Source organism: Hypanus sabinus, chromosome 16, assembly GCF_030144855.1.
Source record: "Hypanus sabinus isolate sHypSab1 chromosome 16, sHypSab1.hap1, whole genome shotgun sequence".
Lineage (NCBI taxonomy): Eukaryota > Metazoa > Chordata > Chondrichthyes > Myliobatiformes > Dasyatidae > Hypanus > Hypanus sabinus.
This window is the reverse complement of record NC_082721.1, coordinates 6,074,836-6,102,135: the sequence shown is the minus strand read 5'-3', so window position 1 is coordinate 6,102,135 and position 27,300 is coordinate 6,074,836. Positions and strand designations below refer to the sequence as shown.

At 40.0% G+C, this 27,300-nt stretch overlaps 1 protein-coding gene across 1 annotated transcript in view; it reads right to left on the bottom strand.

Annotated features, from left to right (window-relative positions):
• unc13a (unc-13 homolog A (C. elegans)) overlaps positions 1-27,300 on the bottom strand; it is a 299,553-nt gene that overhangs the window by 188,990 nt on the left and 83,263 nt on the right. The window contains exons 5-7 of the mRNA XM_059992392.1: positions 14,951-15,074; positions 11,497-11,570; positions 7,742-7,796 (exon numbers count right to left, since the gene is read on the bottom strand). Of these exons, the coding sequence (XP_059848375.1) occupies positions 7,742-7,796; positions 11,497-11,570; positions 14,951-15,074 (253 nt within the window). The remainder of the gene's footprint in view (positions 1-7,741; positions 7,797-11,496; positions 11,571-14,950; positions 15,075-27,300) is intronic.

The window sequence follows — 27,300 nt, the reverse complement described above, 5'->3', positions numbered from 1 at the left end:
GGTCGACTCTGTGGTTAAGAAGGCGTACGGTGTATTGGCCTTCATCAATCATGGAATTGAATTTAAGAGCCAAGAGGTAATGCTACAGCTATATAGGGCTCTGGTCAGACCCCACTTGGAGTATTGTGCTCAGTTCTGGTCACCTCACTACAGGAAGGATGTGGAAACCATAGAAAGGGTGCAGAGGAGATTTACAAAGATGTTGCCTGGATTGGGGAGCATGCCTTATGAGAATAGGTTAAGTGAACTTGGCCTTTTCTCCTTGAAGCGACGGAGGACCAGAGGTGACTTAACAGAGATGTACAAGATGATGAGGGGCACTGATTGTGTGGATAGTCAAAGGCTTTTTTCCCCACAGGGCTGAAATAGTTAACATGAGAGGGCACAGCTTTAAGGTGCAAAGGAGATGTCAAGGATAAGTTTGTTTTTCTTTTAAATGCAGAGAGTGGCGAATGCGTGGAATGGGCTGCCAGTGACAGTAGTGGAGGCGGATATGATAGGGTCTTTTAAAGAGACTCCTGGATAAGTACACGGAGTTTAGAAAAATAGAGGGCTATGGTTAACACTAGGTAATTTCTAAGGTATGTTCGGCACAGTATTTTGGGCCGGAGGGCCTAAATTGTGTTTAGATTTCCTATGTTTCTATGTTTGTCAATTCTGAACCAGGTTAAAAGTAGGTAATCACATTACAAGTCATGCTGGAGTACTTTATGATTTCAAGACAAATAATTGCTCTTTAAGATATCCAATTATCGGCCTCATCTTTTTTTCTCTCACACAAAAGCCTGGAGAAATGGATTGGATTCTTTAGCCCAAACAGTGCACACATTCACAAAATGGAAGCACTCAAGTGTGAAGCATAACACGTACAGTAATGTCATACAGCAACAGACTCTTCAGTTCATCATGCCAATCTTAGCTAATCCCATCTGCCAGTACATGGTCCATATCCCTCAGTCCCATGCTTGCTCCTATACCTGTCCAGATGCCTCTAACAATGCCAATGTATCTGCTTCTACCACCTGCTCGAACAGCGCATGCTGAGCACCTTCAACGCGCCAATAAAAAAAATTTGCAGCATGTATCTACTTACCCTGTCAATGCCTGTCATTATTTTATCTAATTAAGTCACTCCTCAGCCTTAGAGGCTCCAGATAAAACAAACCCAAGACTGTCCAAATTCCCCTTTTAACTAATACACTCTAATGCAGGCAACATATCAGTGAACCTCTTCAGTATTATCTCCAAAGTTTATACAGTTTACCAAAGAGCAGTAACCAGAAATGCCTTCAATAAATACTCCAAATACGTACTAACTAAAAAAGTTCCAACGTGGAAAAGCTGATATGAGTTTTGTGACAGTTGACTCCATGTATTGATAGCACATTTTTGCCAAGTTAAATACAGCAGGTTGCCTGTCTTAAAGTATAGATGTCTGCAAGTGTACCAGCGAAGCCTGATACCTGCGAGTCTGCAAGTCCACTGGAGGCCTGTCCTAGGGTTGGAGAAGTGTGTGACTGTGTTCATCTGCGTGCAAGTAAATCAAAAGGAAACTCATTTTGCTGTTGTGTTGTTGCTGCTTGTATTTTCTGCTGGTTATTGTAGGCATGCTAGGTTGGCTCCAAAACGTGTACGACATTCGTAGCTGCCTCCAGCGTATCTGTAGGTTGTTAACGCAAACTAAACATTTCACTGTATGTTTTGATGTACATGTGTTAAGTGAATCTGAATTTAATATATTGATTGACTAGAAACATGAAGCAGTAATACACATCCAGTTCAATCCAAAACATCAAACTTGCTGATGACACAACAATGACAATGGGATGGCATACAGAGAGAAGGTATAGAGAAGCCGGTGGAATGGTCTGGGCACTACAAATTGAGTCTCAATGTGGACAAGACCAAAGATTACTGTTGAATGCTGAACATAAGCATCCTTCTTCTCCAGATGTGCAAGGACAGTATGTAGAGTAGTGGCCATGCATCATCTGTCAATCGGTTGTGTCGGTAGGCGAACTGTAAGGGGTCCAGTTTGGGTGGTAGCATGCTGTATGTAGTCCTTGACCAGCCTCTCAAAGTATTTGCTTATCTTGAGGTGAGTGCAACAGGACGACAGTCATGTTACCTTGGTCGTGCTTACTTTAAACTTGTGTTGTAAATGCACCTTATTATTAAGTTCTTTGGTGTAATATTACTTTACATGTGCATGTACGTGTTATACGAACCATGCAGGGCATCTTGGTCCAGAGGAACATTGTTTTGTTTGGCAACATACTATGTACAGTAGAACGGTAACAAACTGAACTTGACCTTCAATAATTTACATTTTCAATTTCATCTTGTCACAATGATTAAGGAATGGAAACATTGTCAAATCTCCCCCACCCCCATGACCCCTTCTTTCACTGTCCTTTTGTTGGTCCAATTGCATCACCCCAGAACAGCACAAAGGAAAGGACTTTCATGAAGATCACTACAACATTCTAATCACAAGCCTTGTGGATGTATTTATTTCTGTATTGAGATGCAAGGCAGAGTAGGCCCTTCTGGCTTTTCAAGCTGCAGCACCTAACAATCCTCTATTTAACCTTAGCCTAATCATTAAGTGACCAATTAACCTACCAACTAGTCAGTCTTTGGATCTGGGGAGGAAGCCCGAGCACCAGGAGGAAACCCACAGTCATGGGAAGAACGCAAAAACTCCTTACAGACAGTGGTGGGAAACAAACTGGATCACTGGTAGTATAAAATGTTGTGCTAACCACTACGCTACTGTGCCACCCTTTTTTTCTGTCAGTCTGTTTTTTTGTGACCAACTTTCAGTCACAGATTTGATGTTCCACTGAGATCACCTCAATCATGGAACAATTATTGCCACCTCCTATCACTCACTCTCAATTGTGACTTCTTCACTCACTGCATGAGCAGAATGTTTGAAAATGTGGTCAGTGAATCTCACATTCTCTGGCACTTGTCAATTTATTAGCTGACTCCCCTGGGGTACACCATCTGTATCCAACTGTGCGTTGCTTGGAGAATTCTTGCAACAGCTACTTCCATCACTTTGTGCTACTCATACCTTGTGGAGGATGAATCACCAGATGAATAACCATTGATCCAACTCATCTCACTGAATTGCAAGTATCTGAGCTGAGCATGAATCCTGCCACTGCTCTCTCAGAAGGATTTAGCTCTGAGGAATCATCCTCTACCCACTTCTGTTGTCTGTGCAAAGAGCCATTCAAAATGTGGATTACTAATTAATTACTAATTAAATGTGGATTACTTCAACTACTGCACAGAGTCTTGCTGTCTTCAGAAGTTTGCAGCTTAATGTGAAGAAGACTCAGGAGCTGGTGGTGGACCTGAGGAGGGCTAAGGCACCGGTGACCCCTGTTTCCATCCAAGGGGTCAGTGTGAACATGGTGAAGGATTACAAATACCTGGGGATACGAATTGACAATAAACTGGACTGGTCAAAGAACACGGAGGCTGTCTACAAGAAAAGTCAGAGCTGTCTCTACTTCCTGAGGAGACTGAGGTCCTTTAACATCTGCCAGACGATGCTGAGGATGTTCTACGAGTCTGTGGTGGCCAGTGCTATCATGTTTGCTGTTGTGTGCTGGGGCAACAGGCTGAGGGTAGCAGACACCAACAGAATCAACAAACTCATTCATAAGGCCAGTGATGTTGTGGGGGTGGAACTGGACTCTCTGACGGTGGTGTCTGAAAAGAGGATGCTGTCCAAGTTGCATGCCATCTTGGACAATGTCTCCCATCCACTCCATAATGTACTGGTTAAGCACAGGAGTACATTCAGCCAGAGACTCATTCCACCGAGATGCAACACTGAGCGTCATAGGAAGTCATTCCTGCCTGTGGCCATCAAACTTTACAACTCCTCCCTCGGAGTGTCAGACACCCTGAGCCAATAGGCTGGTCCTGGACTTATTTCCACTTGGCATTATTTACTTATTATTATTATTTAATTATTTATGGTTTTATATTGCTATATTTCTACACTATTCTTGGTTGGTGCGACTGTAATGAAACCCAATTTCCCTCAGGATCAATAAAGTACGTCTGTCTGTCTAATGTCAAGTTCCAATCTGCAAGCTATTATATTACCACATTTCACTTGCTATTCAAATGCAGTCAATATGACTCATAGCCGCTTACCAGTGAATCTCCAACAACTCCCCCTCGACACCTGCAGATTCAGAATTTGAGGAGACCTGCACCCCGTGTAGGAATGAGGGGAAGAAAACAAAGAACAACCAAAGAGCATTTGCAATGACACATATGGACATGCAAGGTGTCTGAGGTATTTATGATATACAATGCAAGTCAATGTTACACCATAATGGCCTGATGAATACCATTGAAGAATAGCAGGGCATTATATTATTGTTGCTAAATTGACTGTTCCAGGCTAGGCTCCATCATGCTCCTCTCCTTAATGGAAAAGTCATCCAAAACTCTATGTGCTAACTCCAGTCACCAAAGTCCATGCACTGACTCCCAATTAAGTAGTACTTCAGGTTTAAAAATTCTCCCCCACGTTATCAAATCCCTGCAGATTTTTCCCTCTATGCAAGTTCCAATGGATTAACAACCCTCTAAAATCTCTACCCTGATCTAATTCCAGTTCATCCACAAATGTAATTACTCACTGCTGTCAACTGCATGTTCAGCCTTAGAGGCCCAAAGCTATTGAATTTCCTTCCTTGCCCTTCATTTCCCTCTGCCTCTTCTTCTCAAAACTCTTCCTCTTCACTAAAGAATTTTGCCTTTGGCCATTTTGTATTTCATAACAGTTCAAAAAAGCACAGCACAATTTTGATTAGTTGAGGGGTTCATAGCCTGAGGTCCACAGACCCCTCTGCTAATGATAAGGGTCCAGAGTCCAGGGTGTAAAAAAAACTTGGGAACCACTGGCTTAGTTCAAAGTACAAATTGATCATTTTGTTATGTTGTCAAATTTCACTTATTACAAAAATATGCTTCACTTTTGGTCTCATGAGAAATTCTGGATACCATCACCAGAATTGCTACTTAATGGAGAATCACACAGTTCAGATTATGAAGCAAGAATTAAATTTCAAGCCGTGGCAGACGACAATAATTTCCCAACTAGGATTCGAATCCAAGAAATCAAAAATGATATAGATCAACATCACAGAACATGGTAAACCAATTATTTAAGTTCTGTGCCATAACAAACTAACAGGAGACAAGGAGCCTATAAAAGGGTTAGTGACAACTTGAGTGGACAAAGGACAAATGGAATACAAGTGGGAAACTATGCAAAGGCCCATTCTGGAAGTCCTGTTACTGTGCTGTACATCTCCACAATTCTGAATGCATGATATTATTAAAAATATAAATCACATTATCTAAAAGGAGAGACTGCAGACCCATCTAATGTGCCAAATAGGAACATCAGAATGTGATGGGAGGCGAGGACTATGATACAATCACTGTTACCAAAGCAGTAGTGATGAGAAAATTAGTGGGCCTAAAGGCAGACAACTCACCTATTCCCAGACTACTGAAAGAAATAGTGAAAAGTATAGCACATGTGCTATTGATAATTTACCAAAAATTTTCTGGACTCCCGGCAAATTGGAAATTAGCAGATGCAACTGATTATCAAGGCGGCAAATGAAAAAGTTGGCCTTTATCACTAGATGGATTGAACTTAAGAGCAGAAAGGTTATGCTGCAACTTTTAGGGCACTGGTGAGGCTTCACCTTAAGTACTGCATGCAGATACGGTCTCTTTGTTTTTGTAAAGATATAATGGCTTTGCAAAAAGTGCAGAGGCGGTTCACTGGGTAGATTCTGAAGATGAGAAGGTTAGCCTATGAGGAGACATTGAGTTGCCACAGACTATACTCAATGGAATTCAGAAGAATGAGAAGGGATCATATAGAAACATACAAAATAATGAAAGTGATAGACAAGACAGAGGCAGTAAGGTTGATTCCGCTGGTAGATGGGACTAGAACAAGGGGACGTGGCCTCTGGTTTTGGGGAAATAGGTTTAGGATGAAGATGAGGAGAAACTGACTTTCCCAGAGAGTTCACTGCCCATGGAAGCAGATTACCTCATTAAATATATTTAAGACAGTTAATATTTTGCATATCAGGGGAATTAAGTTTTATGGGGAAAAAGGCAGGTAGGTGGATCTGAGGCCACAACTAGATCAGCTATGATCTTATTGATTCATGGCCTACTCCTGCTCCTATTTAATTTTTTCTTTTGTTCTTACATTACCTCGAGGAAATATTCTTTGGGCAGGAAGTTACAAGATTGAGAGGAGAGTGAACACAGAAGATCCTAAGTGATTTTGCAGGGTGGGTAAAGAGGGAATTCTTTCGAGTGAGGATCTAGATCCAATCATCACTCTCTAAAAAGACAGACTCATTTTCAAAAGACAGAGACAAGTTCTTAACAAGCAGTGGGCTGGTAAAATAAACATGGGTAGTGTAGGAGCCATGTATCTGTTCTCTATTTGCTATGTATTCTATGCTGCACCCTTAAGTTTATTATAATTAGTCACATTACTGGGTGCATGGTAAAAGCGAAGGGAACAAATTATGTATTCATGTTTATTTGTTGCAGTTTGTCCACAGAGATCATATCTTTGCTCACTGCTGAGATAATCCTCAACTGTACACTTGCTAATAAAAGATCAGAATAGGGAAGTCAACTCTTTGGAGCAATCATTGGAGCCATGGGCGTGTCATGCAAGTATAACAACTCCATGGGGTCTCAGTCTGTCGGCAATTGTTTGTTTTGATTTTGGATCAATTTTGCCGCTTAAGGTAGGCAGGAATGTGGAAGTGAGGTTACAGTCAGATCAGCCAAAATCTTAATAAATGGAAGAGCAGACTTGAAGGGCTGAAAGACATGCTCTTGCTCCTAATTGATAATGCTTGTTTTTAACTCCTCAAGACCATAGTTTTAAATGAAGTAGAGGAAAAAATAACTGCACTACATTACAACATTTAATTGCACAAACTGTGGCACAAATTATTTCTCAATAAAAATAATCTTATTCAAAAAAAAACAATTGTTCCCCCAAAGCGAATTCTGAAAACAATTACTGTTTATAAATAATGTAAACATGTGACTGTACCTGACATTAATTTAAACCTACTGTATTTGCAACTGCAGTATATTAATTGCTAAAGTGTAGGTGGACTACCAGCTTGTCATCAGCAGAACAAATCTTTTGTCATATTAATGCTCGCATGGTCTTCATGCTACTTGGCACTAATTTATAATTTATTGAAACAAATGAAGCAGAATTTGACACAATAACTAAGGGATTGGCTAGGTAGTATCTGAAAAGATGAACAATCAGCTGGGCTGGTACAAGGGTGTAACTGAGACCATTAGATTGTCCATTCAACCACTGATTTAGTCTTAACATAACAACAGATGTAATCTTATTCCTCAAAAGTGGTGATAATATTAAGTCATATTTCTAACCCCTGTAAAACCAAAGCCATATATGACAGCATTAAGTAATAATATTTAGGCAATTAGCTTAAACTAAATGTTTTTTCTTTATTTTTGATTAGAACAAGATAGCGAAACATAGCTATATTCATCAGTCACTATAGTAATACAGTCAACTGCCTCCTATAGCAATTTCAGAAGTTAACAACTGAGTTCTAGCATAATAATTAGACTCAAATACCATTTACTTTTATTTGGTTGTACTTACAACATTGGGAGCCAGGGACAGGTAAAGGCCTCTCCTCCTCCTCTTGGAATGTATACTATGTGAAACAAAGTAGTACCATTATATTAGATGTCTCACAGCTGTAATAGTTTGAACTCTATACAAGCAATATAGTTCAGTTTTTAAATCTGAGGCAAAGTGTTTGTATTGACAACATCAGTTTCCAATAATGACATTAACACAATTACTAGTCAGAGTTTATAAAGAAAATATTGTTAGTCTCCTCTTATTGTTGCTATGCTATTTTTTGCAGGATTCAGAGCACAGAAGCCATTTAGAACAGATGAGGAAGTATTTATTTACCAGTGGGTGGTGAATCTGTGGAATTCATTGTTACAGACAGCTGTGAAGGCCAAATCACCGGTTATATTTAAATCAGAAGTTGAAAGGTTCTTGATTAGTCAGGGCGTCAAAGGTTATGGGGAGAAGGAAAGAGAATGGGGTAGAGAAGGATAATAAATCAGCCAAGTGGCCCAATTCTGTTCTCAAGTCTTTTGGACACAGACTTTACCTAATTCTTCAAGCAGCAGCCAGTTCTGAAAGACTCAACAGGTCAACTAGCATCTATGGAGAAATATTTTGGGTTGATGACCATTCATTAGAACAGAACTTTCCCTATGCAGATTATGCCTGAACTACTGAATATTTTCAACCTTTCAGATTTCCAATATCCACCATACTTTGTTCTTACACTACATAATACATTTCCAACAATGACACCTCTAAAGGGCATTTATATCATCTGTTGACAAGACCAGACACAGGTAGGCTGCTCGCACAATCACATTGGAAGAGATGAAACTGAGGCTGAGCCAGAAGTACTTATATAAACCTGGAAACGGGATTTATAATAGAACACCACAGAACAGTCCTTTTGGCCCACAATGCTGCACCGATCTTTTAACCTAATCCAAGACTAATTTAACCCTTTGTATCCAGAGATACCGGCCACGTGACAGACGCACTGACACCTGGCTGGTCAGAGGACACACCACATGCCAATCAACACTTGGTCCCTGCCAACTAATCAATGCACACCTAAATTAAAGATAATTGGATTATCTCGCCTAGCCCCATGCTATAAAAGGTGAGACATGTGCCTGGCTCACCCTCCCTTACAGACCACCTCATTGAAGATAAATGCATTGATTTATGTTTGGGAAGGTTTATCGTTTGTCCTGGTGAGGGAGCCACAGCAATCCAAGGTCAAGGGGGATAGCTGTCGTAGTGCTTTTCCCTTGTTCTTTGTATGTTTAACTGTACCGTCCCCACACCGTTTTCTGTGTATTGTACAGTCAACCCGACCGTCCCCACACGTGTTAACCCTAAGCATTTTTTTTGGTAGAATATTGTAGTTGCTTGTGTTGACCCAACTTCCCCTTGTAAATAAATTCCTTATTATTAAAACTGTGTGTGTCCCGGCCTCTACTGTTGAGACTCAAAGAACCAGTTATTTTCCATTAGAACACCCTTCCCTCCCACAAAGCCCTCCACTTTCCTATCATTCATGCGCCCATCTAAGAATTTTATAAATTCCCCTAATGCATTTGTCTACATCACCATCCCTGGCAGGTCTGACTACTCCACTGTACTTCCTCCAATCACCTTAAAATTTGCCATTCTCACCCTGGAGGAAAAAATGTGTCTGGTGATCTACTTGATTTATACTTCTTATCTTGCATACCTCAAACAATTTAAGACTGGGGAAAATAGATTGTATTAGAATACAGAAAGAAAGAGCCTGCACTAAAGACTTAAGAAACTTAATTATGAAGGAATGAAATCTCACACTTAGATTGTTATTAGATAACAAATATTACTTCCCACAATGGTTGAAAATTCATGTAAAACAGAATGCATCAGACATAAAATATTTTGGAGTCTTCGGTGGACAAGTAACCTCCAACCATTTCACAAATTTCAACAATAAATCCATTAGTGAAAATCTGTCAATATGTTTCCTATGGATAAGCACAATCCTTAGCAAGTCTACAAACCTCAGTATTTCAATGCACATGCTAATTACAGATGTTGTTGTTCAATTTACTGTTTTAATAGTAAGACCAAACTTCCCTGCGTGCCATAATGACTTTGTAATAGAACACCAAAATATTATACTCCAAGCAAGAGCTTGGATTGCCAAGATGATACCAACTACAGGACATCACCTGACTGTGCAGCTCGTTTTGAGGCAGAAAATGACATGGCAGTGAGGAAGTCCACTCCTCCTCCAAATGACCAGTTGCTGTGTCTCACCGTGGCCGATGTGAGAAAAACCCTGTATAGGGTCAACCCATGGAAGGCTACTGGACCAGACAATAATCCTGGTAGAGTGCTAAGAGGATGTGTAGACCAGCTAGCAGATGTTCTCACTGACATTTTCAACATCTCTCTGAACAGCGCCACCGTTCCAACATGCTTCAAAGCCGCCACCATCATCCCCATGCCAAAGAAGTCTTCAGTGTCCTGCCTAAATGACTACCATCCCATTGCACTCACACCCACCATCATGAAGTGTTTCAAGAGGCTTGTCATGAGGCACATCAAGACACTGCTGCCCCCCTCACTGGACCCTCTGCAGCTTGCGTACTGTCCCAAACACTCAACAGATGACGCCATTGCCATCACCCTCCAATGGGCCCTAACCCACCTGGACAAAAAAGACACATACGTTCAAATGCTGTTCATAGACTTAGTTCAGCATTCAACACAATCAACCCTCAGAAACTGACTGGAAAGCATGGGTCAGCAAAGATGGTTGTTGACTTCAGGAGCGCAGAGAACAACCACTCCCCGCTGAACATCGATGGCACCTCGGTAGAGATCATTAAGAGTACCAAATTTCTTGGTGTTCACCTGACGAAGAATCTCACCTGGTCCCTCAACACCAACTCCATAGCAAAGAAAGCCCAGCAGCGTCTCTACTTTCTGCAAAGGCTGAGGAAAGTCCATCTCCCACCCCCATCCTCATCACATTCTACAGGGGTTGTATTGAGAGCAGCCTGAACAGCTGCATCACTGCCTGGTTTGGAAATTGCACCATCTTGGATTGCAAGACCCTGCAGTGGATAGTGAGGTCAGCTCAGAAGATCATTGGGGTATCTCTTCCTGCCATTACGGACATTTACACTACACGCTGCATCCGCAAAGCAAATAACATTATGAAGGACCCCACGCACCCTCATACAAACTCTTCTCCCTCCTGCCACCTGAGACAAGGCACCAAAGCATTCAGGCTCTCACGATCAGGCTATGTAACAGTTTCTTCCCCCAAGCCATCAGACTCCTCAATACCCTGAGTCTGGACTGACACCAACTTACTGCCTTCTACTGTGCTTACTGTCTTGTATTTTACTTATTGTAATGCCTGCACTGTTTTGTGCACTTTATGCAGTCCGGGGTAGGTCTGTAGACGAGTGTAGTTTTTTTCTCTGTTGTTTTTACGTAGTTCAGTGTAGTTTTTTACAGTTTCATGTAGCACCATGGTCCGGAAAAACATTGTCTCGTTTTTACTGTGTACTGTACCAGTAGTTATGTCCGAAATGACAATAAAAAGTGACTTGATTTGACTTGAAGTGAACACTACTGAATGCAAAGATTTAATCCTGTTCTCCCTGACTCCCAGGGCTGAATTTTACAAAGGGGAGCATCTAAAATTTAAAATGATTCAAATTTTCTAAATTAATATTAATTGCACCTGCAAATACAAAACAAAAATCACTGCTTTTAACACTTACATCATCGTGATCTCTCATCGCATTCAGCTGTTCCAATTTTTTGGCCCAGTACCGTGCTTCTTCTTCTGGGATATCTGCAATAAAAGAAGGATTTTATTGAAAGTAACAACTCAACTTCAAAACATCTATATAATAAAATAAAGTAACTTCACAACACAAACAATTTGTGTGATTATGTTTTGAAAAGTCCAAATCTGATGCACAATTTTATCTATTTTGTGCATCTGACAGGTGTGGCTAAATCTCTATCATTACATAATATTCCTAGTATAATTGTGCATTAATGTAATAGCTTGCATTGTAGATATCATAGGTTCTTTAAGATTGTTATAGCTGGGGGGGGGGTAATGGGGGCAAGCTCCCAATAACGTGCATCTCAAACAGCCTCAGACAACCAAGTCCAGCTTCCAACCTTTATGTGTGGTTTAGCTACTAAGCCCGGCAGAAGCATCTCTACTAAAAGGACAAGGGACAAGTAAAGGTTACTGGCACCTTAAAACCAGTCACTTTGGGCAGGTGGGGCTTCTCAGCCTGGTTGACAGCTCATCTAGAGGGAAAACTCTAATCTCTAACCTCTGCTGCCTTGTGACTATGCCCACTCACGGAGAAGGGTTTGGGAGTAAAGCCAAAGGAAAAATCCAGAGCTGGAGTCCCTAAGGCAGTCCTGCAATGAGTTCATGCTGACTGGCAACTCCTGCAATGCTGCTGGTGCTAAATTGTATCGCTCTCCTCTGTTCTTTAGGACTCATCAGCTGCATGGACTGGGGGGGCGGGGGGGGCTACAGCATGGGCAACTGCTTGCTCTCTATATTGTGCTGTCCCAGCTTGCATATCAAAAGTAATCAGCTGGGATGCAACATCCATGGTCAACATCAACCAATGAAAGGGTCTCAGATATTGTAGTGTTTTGAATTCTCAGAACTGCACTTCGCCTGTGAAAGAAAATTTTGTCTTTCTCATGAATTTCCCTGTCAGTTCATTAGCACATCATTAACTGTTACTCTGAAGTGTTTTGCCAGTAGAGCTGTGATGAATACATGCACGTTTAGGCTACGTCCACACTAGACCGGATAATTTTGAAAACGCCGGTTTCGCGTAAAAACAATAGGCGTCCACACCAAGTATTTTTGAAAATATCTCTGTCCACGTTGAAATGGAGATTTCGGCGAATCTCCTCATAATGCGCAGGACACATCTACCGAAAACAAGTGACATGCTTGGTGTCGAATCTCGCCGTGAAAGAGTTGGTGCGCGTTTGTTCAGGTACAGACTAGAAAAACTTAACCCACAGACAGCTGATGGGTCTCGCGCAGGAGGACTTAAAACTGAAAAGAAAACACATACTGAAGCATATGGAGGCAACTGACAGGGAGTTCAAGGACAGTATGACCCAGCTGACGACAAACATTGAAAAACTGACTAACCCTGTTGCATTAATAAAGCCCCTTGTTAAATGTATAAAACATGTCTGCATCAGTATTGTCTTGTATTTCCATACAATGTTACATTAGGCTGTTACACATCTATTGTCAGAGAAGTACTTGCATAACTAGGTAAACCACCTTCGTACGAGCAAGGACAGAAAACAGGGCAAAATGAGTATACTTATTTATTCAGTAAGTTAAGAGTCAAAGTATTTGGTGAGTACATTCTGGCTTCAATCTCGTTGCCATCTGTTCTGAAATTGTTAGCTTGCGTTCAAGAAAACAATGAAATTGCGTGCTGCCACCAGCATCTGTTCTGGTACATCATGACAGCATTTTTAGATTTCTCCGGTTACCCTGTCCACACTACTCCAGCCAATCTGGCGTTTTCAAAATTACACACCCTGGAGAGCATTTTAGAAAAGCTCCGTTTTCGGTGGACTAAAACACTGTTTTAGTGTGGACGGAGGATCAGAACGAAGAGAAAAAGCTTTGGGTATGGATTTATCTGGTGTAGTGTGGACGTAGCCTTAGATTTTAAGGCATTTTCATTCTGGTATTTTGCATTTTATACATTTTATTGCTGCTGTTAGTTTTAGGAGTTAGTAGGTTGATTACTTTGTATGATCTGAGTACATCAAATTGAACAGAACATTTGCACTTTGCTGTATTTGCTATTCCATGAAATGTTTCATTGCTTACAAATCAACTTATTAACAACAAAATTATGTCACATAATCATATTTGTGAAAAATGGGCTTCACAAACTGGACTCCATTACTAAATTCACAAATGTGAATATTTATTTTAAATTAATCAAAAATAACTGAAACATGTCCAAATTAATATTAAGTGCAAGATCATCTCCATCCAAAATGAAAATGAATGTGGTTTTCACCAAGCTGTGCAAACCCTTATCAGCAGGGTTCTCTTACAGCATCAAGATACCCATTCGTGAAACTTAATACAGTGAGAATATTGAACAGAAGCATTCCCTCCCTTCCCCATTTCTTCTAAAAAAAAAGTGTCTCAAAATTAACAGTTTGAAGTCTACACTATGTCAACTATTTGTCTTAAATGAACCCTTTCAGAAAATTAACCCGAATAGCAAGGGCTACTGCTTACTGACTTTAGGAAGGGGAGCAGTGCATGCATTCCTCATTACATCAATAATACTGTGGCCAAAGTTTCTATAAACATCACACCAACAGACTGTCCTGGACGAACCACAAGCACCAAGGACACCAATGCCTCTACTTCCTCAGGAGGCTTAAGAAATTTTGCAGGTTGCCTTTGACCTTAGTCAACTTTTATAGATGTATCACAGAGAGCACCCTATCCAAATATATCACAGCTTGGTATGGCAACTGCTGTGCCCAAGACTGCAAGAAACTGCAGAAATTTGTGAACACAGCTCAGAATTTCACAGAAAACAGCCTTCTCTCCAGACACTTCCTATAATTCTCACTTACCCAGTAAAGCAGTCAACATAAAGGACTCTACCCACCCCAGACATTCTCCCCTCTCCCTCTCAGCTATTGGGCATCAGACGCAAAAGCCTGAAAATATATACCACCAGTTTCAAGGAGAGTTACTACAAAGATACTAAGAAATACAACACACAGGGCAATTTCATTTCAGTGAAGGAAATTACATGGAATACAAATATTCAAAGGAGAAATTAAAGGAGGGAGCAACACTGAGCATCTGATTCATTCAATAGGTTTCAAAAGGTACATTTAATGGCCAAGAAATGTACACAATATACATGCTGAAGTTTTTTTCTTTGCAAACATCCACAAAATCGGAGGAGTGCCCCAAAGAATGAATGGCAGTTAAACATTAATCTAAAGTAAACAATGGATGGGTGTCAAGGCAAGAATCATTAATAATTATTAATTCTACATACAGAGGGTAAAAGGGTTAACGAGAGCGTTCTTGAGGGATAAGTTTGATAAGCAAACAACACTTTTGACAATTAGAAATCACCTCCAATGAGACTAGGAACTTGAAGCAAAGTTTAAACTTACCGAGTGGTAATTCAAATCGAGTGTCCAACAAAATCCTGTGAAATGTTGGGTCTTTTGTTCCACAAATTTCATTATCTGTCATTATGACCTCTGAATCAAGAGTCAGCCATTCACCAGGTCCCTCCTTCAAAGAGAAAGTGGAAAGCAAGTGATTGAAAGAGGAAGATGGTAGCATACAGAAAGGAAATTAAAGATCAGTTTGGAATTGGCAGCATGGAAGGTACAGAGAATAGAGGAAAATAATCAGCTCAGTAGTGCATAAGGCTAACGTATATACAATAATACACAGCCACGTATCTATAACCCTTTCAAAAATTGGCATAATTACAAATCAATCTCCAGCAGTGTACCGTTAAATAATAGGACATTTTCCAGCCAGCATATCTTTTACTATATAAAAAATAATGCTAATATCTCATTTTTAAAAAAAAATTACAGTTAGCTTAATCTTGTTAATATATCAAAAGCAAAGCACAGCTGTACAAAAATACACAGATGATGTAAATTTAAAAATAAAATAAAACCAGAAAATGCTGTAAACTCCCAACAGGTCACACAGCATCCTTGGAGAGGAAAAGTTCATGTTTCAAGTAGAAGACCACAAAATAAAATGGGTTGGGCATGAGGCTAGAAATCACATCCTGTAAAATGCAGAAATACCTGCTTAAGCTTTAAAGACATCATCCCTAGTAGAGGAGGGATCTTTGCCTAAATGTTGTATGAAGCAGTGTGGTGAAAGCGGAAGCCACATGGCTGATCAAGCTACGGCCAAGGACTGAGGGCTCTGTTGAGCTACAGTTGGTGGCCTGTGCTGCAGTAGGGATGATGGACTTAGGGAAGACTTATCACTAGAACCAGGAAGTGGGAAAATCAGTTAGTTTTCAGTTACAGGGGATGGATAGCACCAAAAGAATCTCTTGTTGACAGGTGAAGCCATGATTGCAAAGATGATTTCACTGTTTGGTTAGTAGTCTGACTGGTGCTGCTACAAAGGAAAAAAAAAATCACAGAAAGTGACATGGAAAGACTTTGAAATTTAGTTCAAAGCCACTTCTGAGACCCTAGCCTCACCAAATGGAAATATCCAGTAAATCAGGTAATGTCTGAGGAGAAAGAAATTAAATAATTCAATTCTTACATTGGAACTGACCAGTTCTAAAAGCCAATATCTGCCAAATTTGGGTGGATCTCTACTCAGACAAGAATTTGATTAATGTTCATTTTTATAACTAATTTATAGAAATTCTTCTTTCCTGCCATGTTCCAAAGTTAGCTTGGAACAACTGTTAATAATGTTAGATCTAACAATGTCAAAAAGAGCCTGAAAATACATTCTGATAAAGTTAGCTTCAAGATCTTACTACATAGAATTATAGTATGGAAAGATCTTTCAGTCCTCCTTTCTTGCTGTTGTGATATTATCCATGTTTTACACTGCCACTCCCCACCTCCCTACCTCTCTTGAAACATCTAAATGACATAACATCAAGCAGCTGATAATGCCCTTACAGTACCCAAATTTTGGTAAAGGCCACATCATTTCATGCTCCAAGTTCTTCACCTTTGTTCTTAGTACTTCTCACATAAAACTCATTTCAACCCATCCTGTTGACAGCATTTATGCCCCATCCGCTGTCCAGCCTTCCTCAGAGGCAATATGCAGAAGAACTACCAACCTCTCCATCACCTGACCTCATAGCACTTCCCCCACCCCCTGCCAACTTCATTCAAACCAGCCCAACAGTTTTAGCAAACTTGTCCACAAGGACATACAATCTAAGTGTCTTTCTGAAATAAATATGTATAATTGTATAGCCATTAAAGAGAAATAGATGTGAAATAATCAACAAGAGATTCAGCAAATGCTGAATCCAAAGTCCAAAACAACAAACAAAATGCTGGAGGGACTCAGCAAGCCAAACAGCATTTGTGGAGGGGGGAAAAACGGTTAATGCTTCGGGCCAAAACTCTTCATCAGGACTAGAAAGGAAAGGAGAAGCAGCCAAAATTAGGTTGGGGGGAGGGGGGGGAAGGAGTATAAGCTGGCAGGTGATGGGTGAAAACTGTCAACCAAAATAAGTATCTTGAAGGACAATGGAATTTGAATGGGGAGGAGAGTGGACCATTGGAGAAAGAGGAGGAGGATGGGCACCAGAGGGAGGTGATGAGATGATGAAGAGAAGGGGCAAGAGAAGTACAAGAATGGGGAATAACCAAGAGGAATAATTAAATATTCCAGGATTGTTTGGTATAAAGGAAAAACAGGCAAAGTAACCTTGATAAAGGCAGGGATAAAGTTGGTAGAGAGAAGGAACCCTAAAAGTAGAAAATAAGCTCAAGTAGAGCTATTAAACTGCAAAAGACAGAAAAAAATTGATGGCATTGTTTATAAGCTCTCAAATGACAAAGATAATATAACAGAGTAAAAGATTAGGAAAATAGAATATAATAATAAACTTCAGTCTACATAGATTGAGTGAGAATTAACAGTAAGACTGCAGAGCATGAATTCATGTAATACGTTTCCAACAAGGAACCAATCAGGGAGTAGGCTGTTTAGATTTAATTTTGCCTGATGAAGAAGGAATAATTGGTGATTTGGCAGTTGAAGAGCCTTTAGGAAACAGTAATCATAATATGACAGGAAGCAGTTTAGTTCAATCTGAAATCAGGGTCTTAAATCAAAATAAAAAGAAACAAAGGCACATTGCACAAATTAGAAATAGAAAACTGGGAAGCTACAGTGACAGTAAACAAGCAATTGCTAACCAGCATCTGCAGAATTTATGCTTATGAATTGCTAGCTTTTAAAGAGTTAACACATCATTTACAAACAATATAATGCTTTAGGACAAGATCGCCAAAACAGAATGCAGCCCAGATAATAGAGCAAATCAATCTAAAATAATCTAATAGAAAAATCTGTATTTGTTTCAGATAATTTACCAATAAATTTTTAATTTTTTTCATTGTGTTGGTCTTAATTCTTCAGTTTGATACCAAATTTACAGCCAAATTTACATCCAAACCAATGGGAAATACTTAGTTAATTTAAATTTTTTCATTTAATGAAAATTGTTTCCAAAATCATAATCCCTTTCTCAATTGAGGAGTGCCGTACAAAATGGAAAACTGTAGAGTCACCCGTTTGGTTCGAAAATAAAAATGCAGACTTTTAAAAAAATTTGCAGAGAAGTTGAAGGGCTGTCAGGCAGGTTCAACAGGGATTTAGGAAGGCAAAAAGTATGTTAGTGTTAATCGCAAGAGGATTTAAGTACAATATTACACACATTTTGCACCAATTTAAGAGACCCAAGTGAGAACTGGAATACTGTATACAAATTTGATCTTCTGACTTAACTTATTACAGTAAAAGGAATGTGACAGATGGTTTACTCAATTAATCCTTTCGGTAAAGATTAAAAAAAACTGCAAATGCTGAGCATCTGAAACAGAAAATACTGGAATATATTCAGTGGGTCAGGTAGCATCCATGGAATGAAAATCAAGAATCATTTCATGTTGAAGGGCCTTCACCAGAATTAAGATTCCAAACCTGCCTCATGCACAGGGATTAGGCTCTTTGAATTTAGAAGAATGAGATTTGATCTCTGTAAAGCACACAATTGTTAAGTCGCTTGATAGAGTTGATGCTATTTCTGACTAGGTTATTTCAAACACAGGTCACAGTCCTAAACAAGGTGTTCCACTCAAGAAAGAATAAATATCTTTAACCAAAGTGCTCACATTTCTACAGCCCTAATAGCTGAGTATATTTAAGATACATCAATGGATTTTTCTACACCAAGGGAATTAAGGGGTATGGAATAAATACAGGAAGGTAATGCTGAGGAAGAGTCTGTGCCATTATCTTACTTAATTTCACCGCAGGCACAAGGAACTAAATGGCCTCTTTCTAGCTTTATATTTTTATCATCTCCAAGCATGTTTTCCAAATGTTTGTATCGTTACCACTCACATTCCTCAAAAACCTGACCTTGAATATACTTGAGCAATATTCTTAAAAAAACAAAGCCTCTGATGCCACACAAATCTGTACCACACCACCACCTGAATGACAACTCCATTGTATCCAAAGTTTCAGGCAGTTTTGCTTCATATCCAGCACTGGATGAGCAGATACTTCCTAAAATAAAAGTTATGGACATCGACACTCACATTCTCATTTCTAGCCATCCACTTTCTCTGATAGATTGTATCCACAAATCTGAAACATTTGTATCTTCAGAGTTCATATCTGTGACATAACTAAAATAACTTTCTCTTTCATAAGTTTACCCTTGCCTCAACACGTCTACTTCCAAAATTCTTAGGTAACACCCTAGGAAAGGGTTCACTGCTAATGTAATGGTTTTTCTGTAGTAGCAGTATTTGAGTTATGGCTAGAGTTAATAGGGGCTTTGGAAGGTGCACTGTCTAATGAAGGGAGCATGTTTTTTCTTGTTGTGTGCCTGAGATAGATGATCTGAGTCTTCTGTTCGGCAGAAAATGAGGAGAGAAGATGCCTGAAAGGAGAGGTTGTAGACAGCTGGATTGAATGGACTTGGAGTGGGGCTGGGAGTTGGCAAAGCCCGGGGGAAATCAATGGAGGACCAACAGAAGGGGAACCATAAGCTCCAACTTGTACACATTAGACTGTTTCATTAAAATGGACCCTTTCTTTTTGTTTTATTTTACTAACCCTTTAGTCAAATTAAGAATTATAAAGCTAAATTGTTTAATTGAATATGGTGTACTGTCTGTTATTTTGTGGTACTGATTTGTAACAAGGGAACACATCATGCAACATCCACACAAACAAGAGGGTTCGCACCTCAGATTTCACACCAGCCGACTTGAGGGTTACACTTATAAGACATCAAGATTATAGGAGCAGGATTAGGCCATTTGGTCCATCAAGTCTATTCCACCATTTCATCATGGCTGATCAAAGTTTCCTCTCAGCTCTGATCTCCTGCTTCCTCCCACACTCTGCTACCATATCCCTTTACACCCTGACCAAACAAACTCTGCTTTAAGTATACATAAAGACTGAACCTCCACAGCAGCCTGTGGCAAATAATTCCACAGATCTGCCACTCTCTGTCGAAAGAAGTTTCTCATCTCCGTTCTAAAAGGACACCCCTCTATTCTGAGGCTGTGCTGCCTGGTCTTAGACTCACCCACTATAGGAGTAATCCTCTCCACATACACTCTTCAGGGCCTTTCACCATTTGATAGGTTTCAATGAGGTCACCACCTCATTCTAGTGAAGATATGCCCATAGCTATCAAACACACCATGCAACAAGCCATTCAAACCTGGAATCATTTTCGTGAGCCCCCTTTGAACCCTCTCCAGTTTCAGCACATCCTTAAGGGCCCAAAGCTGCTCACAATACTCCAAGTGAGGCTTCACCACGCTTTATAGAGTTCCAACATTAAATCTTCGCTTTTATATTCTAGTCCTTGCCACAGACTCAACCTGCAAATTAACCTTTAGGGGATCCTCCACAAGTACCCCCCCCCCAAAGTCCCTTTACACCTCAGTTTTTTGATATTTTCTCTCCATTTAGAATATAGTCTACACTTTCCTTTCTTCTGTCAAAGTGCATAACCATACACTTCCCAACAGTGTATTCCATCTACCACTTCTTTACTCATTCTTCTAATTCATCTATCCTTCTGTAGTATTTCTACTTCATCAAAACTACCTGCCCCTCCACCCACCTTCATATTGTCTGCAAACCTTGCAACAAAGCCATCAATTGGAGTTTAATGCTGATAAGTGTGAGGTTCTACATTTTGGCAGGAATAATCCAAATAGAACATACAGGGTAAATGGTAGGGCATTGAGGAATGCAGAGGAACAGAGAGATCTAGGAATAACAGTGCATAGTTCCCTGAAGGTGGAGTCTCATGTAGATAGGGTGGTGAAGAAGGCTTTTGGAACGCTGGCCATTATAAATCAAAGCATTGAGTACAGAAGTTGGGATGTAATGTTAAAATTGTACAAGGCATTGGTAAGGCCAAATTTGGAATATTGTGTGCAGTTCTGGTCACCGAATTATGGGACAGATATCAATAAATTAGAGAGAGTGCAGAGACGATTTACTAGGATGTTACCTGGGTTTCAGCACTTAAGTTACAGAGAAAGGTTGAACAAGTTAGGTCTCTATTCATTGGAGCGTAGAAGGTTGAGGGGGGATTTGATCGAGGTATTTAAAATTTTGAGAGGGATAGATAGAGTTGACGTGAACAGGCTGTTTCCATTGAGAGTAGGGGAGATTCAAATGAGAGGACATGATTTGAGAGTTAGGGGGCAGAAGTTTAAGGGAAACACGAGGGGGTATTTCTTTACTCAGAGAGTGATAGCTGTGTGGAATGAGCTTCCTGTAGAAGTAGTAGAGGCCAGTTCAGTTGTGTCATTTAAGGTAAAATTGGATAGGTATATGGACAGGAAAGGAGTGGAGGGTTATGGGCTGAGTGCGGGTAGGTGGGACTAGGTGAGATTAAGAGTTCGGCATGGACTAGGAGGGCCGAGATGGCCTGTTTCCGTGCTGTGATTGTTATATGGTTATATATTATATGTTTATTCCATCATCCAAATCAGTGACATATAACATAAAAAGTATCAGTCCCAACACAGACCCCTGTGGAATACCACTAGCCATCAGCAGCCAGTCAGAAAAGTCTCCCTTCCCCCCCCACTCTTTGCCTCCTGCCAATCAGCCACTGCTTTATCTTTGTTAGAATAATTCCTGTATTACCACGGGCTTATATTTTGTTAAGCAGCCTCATGTGTGGTATCATAGAATCAAAGAAAATAGGTACAGGAGTAGGCCATTCGGCCCTTCGAGCCTGCACCGCCATTCAGTATGATCATGGATGATCATCCAACTCAGAACCCTGTACCTGCTTTCTCTCATACCCCCTGATCCCTTTAGCCACAAGGGCCATATCTAACTTCCCCTTAAATATAGCCAATGAACCGGCCTCAACTGTTTCCTGTGGCAGAGAATTCCACAGATTCACCACTCTCTGTGTGAAGGAGTTTTTCCTCATCTCAGTCCTAAAAGGCTTCCCCTTTATCCTTAAATTGTGACCCCCTCGTTCTGGACTTCCCCAACATCGGAAGCAATCTTTTTACATCTAGCCTGTCCAATCCCTTTAGAATTTTATACATTTCAGTAAGATCCCCCCTCAGTCTTCTAAATTCCAGTCAGTATAAGCCCAGTCAATCCAGTCTTTCTTCATATGAAAGTCCTGCCATCCCAGGAATCAATCTGGTGAACCTTCTCTTTACTCCCTCTACAGCAAGAATGTCTTTCCTCAGATTAGGGGACCAAAACAGCAAACAATTCTCTAGGTGCGGTCTCACCAAGGCCTTGTACAACCTCCCTGCTCCTGTACTCAAATCCTTTTGCTATGAAAGCCAACATACCATTTGCCTTTTTCACCGCCTGTTGTGCCTGCATACCCACCTTCAATGACTGGTGTACAATGACACCCAGGTCTCATTGCATCTCCCCTTTTCCTAATCGGCCACCGTTCAGATAATAATCTGTTTTCCTGTTCTTGCAACCAAAGTGGATAACCTCACATTTATCCACATGAAATTGCGTCTGCCATGAATTTGCCCACTCACCTAACCTATCCAAGTCACCCTGCATCCACTTAGCATCCTCCTCACAAATAACACTGCTGCCCAGCTTCGTGTCATCTGTAAACTTGGAGATGCTGCATTTAATTCCTTCGTCTAAATCATTAATATATTGGCGCGTAGCCTAGTGGGCAAGGCATCAGACTAGTAACCTGAAGGTCACTGGTTCGAGCCTCAGCTGAGGCAGCGTGTTTGCGTCCTTGAGCAAGGCACTTAACAACACATTGCTCTGCGACAACACCGGTGCCAAGCTGCTTGGGTCCTAGTGCCCTTCCCTTGGACAACATCGGTGGCATGGAGAGGGGAAGGCCTGCAGCTTGGGCAACTGCTGGTCTCCCATACAACCCTGCCCAGGCCTGCGCCCTGGAAAGACACAGATCCATGGTCTCTCAAGACCGATGGATGCCTATATTGTAAACAACTGGGGTCCCAGCACTGAGCCTTGCGGTAACCCACTAGTCACTGCCTGTCATTCTGAAAAGGTCCCGTTTACTCCCATTCTTTGCTTCCTGCCTGCCAACCAATTCTCTATCCACATCAATACCATACCCCCAATACCGTGTGCTTTAAGTTTGCACACTAATCTCCTGTGTGGGACCTTGTCAAAAGCCTTTTGAAAATCTAAATACACCACATCCACTGGCTCTCCCCTATCCACTCTACTAGTTACATCTTCAAAAAATTCTATAAGATTCGTCAGACATGATTTTCCTTTCACAAATCCATGCTGACTTTGTCCAATGATTTCACCTCTTTCCAAGTGTGCTGTTATCACACCTTTGATAACCGACTCTAGCATTTTCCCCACCACCAATGTCAGACTAACCGGTCTATAATTCCCCGGAATCTATAATTCATGTCAAAAGCCTTCTGAAAATCCAAGTACACAACATCAATCGATCCTCCTTCGTCTATCCTATCTTCAAAGAGTTCCAACAGATTTGGCAGGCAAGATTTTCCCTTGAGGAAACCAAGCTTATTTTATCATGTGCCTCCAAGTACCCTCAGATCTCATCCTTAATAATAGACTCCAAAATCTTCCCACTATTGAGGTCAGGCTAACTGCCCTACAGTTTCCTTTCTTTTGCCTCTCTCCCTTCTTGAAGAGTGGAGTGACATTTGTAATTTTCTAGTCTTCTGGAACCATTCCAGAATCTAGTGATTCTTGAAAGATCATTATTAATGCCTCCACAATCTCTTCAGCCACCTCTTTCAGAATCCCGGGGTGTACACCATCTGGTCCAGTTGACTTGTCTACATTCAGACCTTTTAGTTTCCAAAGAACCTTTTCTCTAAGGAATGGCAACTTCACACACTTCATGACCCCTGACACCTGTAACTTCCACCATACTGCTAGTGTCTTCCACAGTGAAGACTGATGCAAAATACTTATTCAGTTCATCTGTCATTTCCTTGTCCCCCATTACTACCTCTCCTACATCATCTTTCAGCTGTCAGATATCCACTTTCGCCTCTTTTTTACACTATGTATCTTTAGCTTCTTAATGGCTTTTCTTGTTGCCTTTTTGGCGTTAAAAGGTTTCCAATCCTCCAACTTTCCACCAATTTTTGCTCTATTATATGCCCTCTCTTTGGCTTATTTGTTGCCATTGACTTCTCTTGTTAGCCACAGTTGTCTCATCTTTCCTTTAGAATACCATTTTCTCCTTTGGCATATACATATCCTGAATTGCTTCCAGAAATTCTGGCCATTGCTGCTCTGCTGTATTCCCTGCCACTGTTTTCAAATTAATTTTGGCCATCTCCTCTCTCAAGTCTCTATAATTCCCTTTACATCACTGAAATGTTGATACATCTGACTTCAGCTTCCCCTTCTCAAACTTCAGGGTGATTTCGATCATGTTATGATTATTTGCCCACAGGGTTCCTTTACCTTAAGGTCTCTAATTAATTCTGGTTCACTGCATAACAACCAGTCCAGAATTGCTGATTCCCTATTGGCTTAAAAGATGAGTAATCTTAAAAGCCATCTCATAGGCATTCCAGAAATTCCTCTTCTTGGTAGCCAGCACCAACCTGATTTTCTCCAATCTACCTGCATATCTGTGCCTTTGTTACTCTCAAAGGGCTATTCAGATGCAATTCTGGCTTGTCTCCCTTACATAAACTTGACCATAAATAAAACACTAACTCTCATTCAGTAAACACTTGAGCTTGCAGACTGATCCTAGCCTCCAGTTAACAGATAAAATTCTCATCCTCGTTTTCAAACCCATATGATCTTTATTTACCTTTAGCTGTGCAATCTTCACCAGCTTTATGATGCTCAGGATAACTATGTATTTTTCATTGCGCCTCGAGCAGTCCCAAATTTAATATTACATTGTTGTCCGCATGGACTGCTACTGTCAGCCAGAAGTCTTGGGAATTCCCTATAAAAGCTTCTTCCTTTTCCTAACTTAAAACTTCCCTTCAAACTGACTGTGCTTCAAACCTTTTTGCTTGCTACATCCCTATCTCTTTGTGGTGGTATCATTTTTATTTGCTCATGCTTTCACAATGTACCACGGAAAACTAACCTACATTAAGGTTGCTACAAAATTTGAAATCTTGATGACATTGAGATTAATATTGCAGTATAGCAGAATTATAAAAGGTTTGCAACTGGTATAGTTTCTCCTACATGCTAGAATTTATAACATCTAAAAAAATCTTCAAATCTCAGTGCTATTTATAATCAGAATATCTACAGCCTACTGCACAGCAACAATGTAATTAACAGTTTATTTTTAGCAGCAAAATTAAAACCAATAGTTAGGCAAATATAACACAATACATCCATTCTCACAAAAAATTAAAACCTTGCTATACCAAAAAAAAATGCATGTTCAGAATTTTACAAAGCTTATTATTCTAAACATATGTTTTGCCATTTCAATTCTTTTCCTCAAGGTTTTTTTTAAAAAAAAGAATGCACATGAAAAAGTAGTTAAATAATTTACTTCAGTATGTACAAGAAATATGTATTTAAATGGTTCCCATTATCCATTGCCTATTGTTAATGAATTACTGATCAAGATTTGACTTTTTAGTCATCTTCTGCACATCTTTGCCTGGGAACAGATTTCACTTACTTTAACTATCAAGCTGCTTTGTCTGACTCTCATCCCATTCTCCTGTATCCTACCAACAGACAGAAAATTTTAACAAAGGATTGTGTAACTTCCTGCAGTCGATTTATAATATTAAACACCTTTCTCAAACTCCACCCATCTCGGGTAGGTATGATTTGGGTCCCACTAAAACTGGGAATTTGGGATGTCTCCACCACCTGAACCCTGATCTATGTGAATGCTCTAAACGCTGCCCCTATGCACTTAACCATCGGAAAGAAATAAACATATCATACACTACACCCAATTACAAAGAAAATATATTTACAAATTCCAGCTTTATCAAACAGTTAGTAGAAAAAAGAAAAAATAAATAAAAGGGCCCAATACAGTTAACCCAGTACAAATGTGCACACAAGTTGGAGCTCATCTTGAAGCTGTCTTGAATTCACGCGCTGGACCCAAGGTCTGTCTGAAAGCATACACCATCCTCCAAATATCACTTGAAATCCAACTTGAACAAACAGGCTCCCACATGGGAGTATTGGTCCTTCCTCCTGGAAGCCATTCATCTGCACAAAGCACCTTGTACAACAGGGACAGCATCTTCATTCCTGTCTTCTCCCAGCTCCCACCAAAATGACCTCAACCCCCACCAGTATCCTTCACAAAAACCTTTCCACCCACTATTCTCCAGAACCTTCTCCCAATTCTACTACCCAGATTGGCTGACGCAACATTCCTGAATTGAGCAACATACCCTCTTATCTTTAGTGGTAAACCAAACACTATCAGGAGAACACATCTCTTCTACAAAGAGCTATTAAATGAACTACCCTACAACATTAACAGCAAAATCTTAACCATGGTGTTACACAAGTTTAAAATACTTGACTGTCTCATTCTTCTATCAAACTTAAAATTCAATCTATTTATGAACACCCTCACAAGAGTTCTTTGTTTAATCCCATCCCATAATATCAGGTCTAGATTCGAACTATCAACTCTATTCCATGGAGGACACTGGAATTTATCATATACTTTAGGTTTTTTTTAATTACAGATTTATCAGGAACTGAACAAATCAATTCTACCATTTTCAACAATTGCTTACTATCAAGAAGTTAGCCAGAGTGGATAACTTCATTCACCTCAGTTCTGAAATGATTCCACAACCTACGGACTCACTTTCAAGGACTCTATTACATGTGTACTCAGTATTATTTATTTATTATTATTTGTATTTGTACACTTTGACTTCTTTTGCACATTAGCTCTGTCAGTTTTTGTCTGAGCATAACTTTTCATTGATTCTTGTATGTATTTGTTCTACTGTGAATACTTGCAAGAAAATGATTGCCAGGTAATATATGATAACGTACATGTACTTTGATAAAAATTTTACTTTGAACAGTTATAACTCCTATCACATTTTTATACATGTTCTGGTTGTAATATTTAAACTACATCTTCTGAAATTAAATATTTTATGAAACTGGATTGAATTATGACTGGATGATTCCACAGAATTTTCTTAAGCCTCACTCATCAAATACTAATCTAAAGGACTTTATTCTGCAACTTAAGCATTTGTGCCAAGAAAAAGTTACTTTA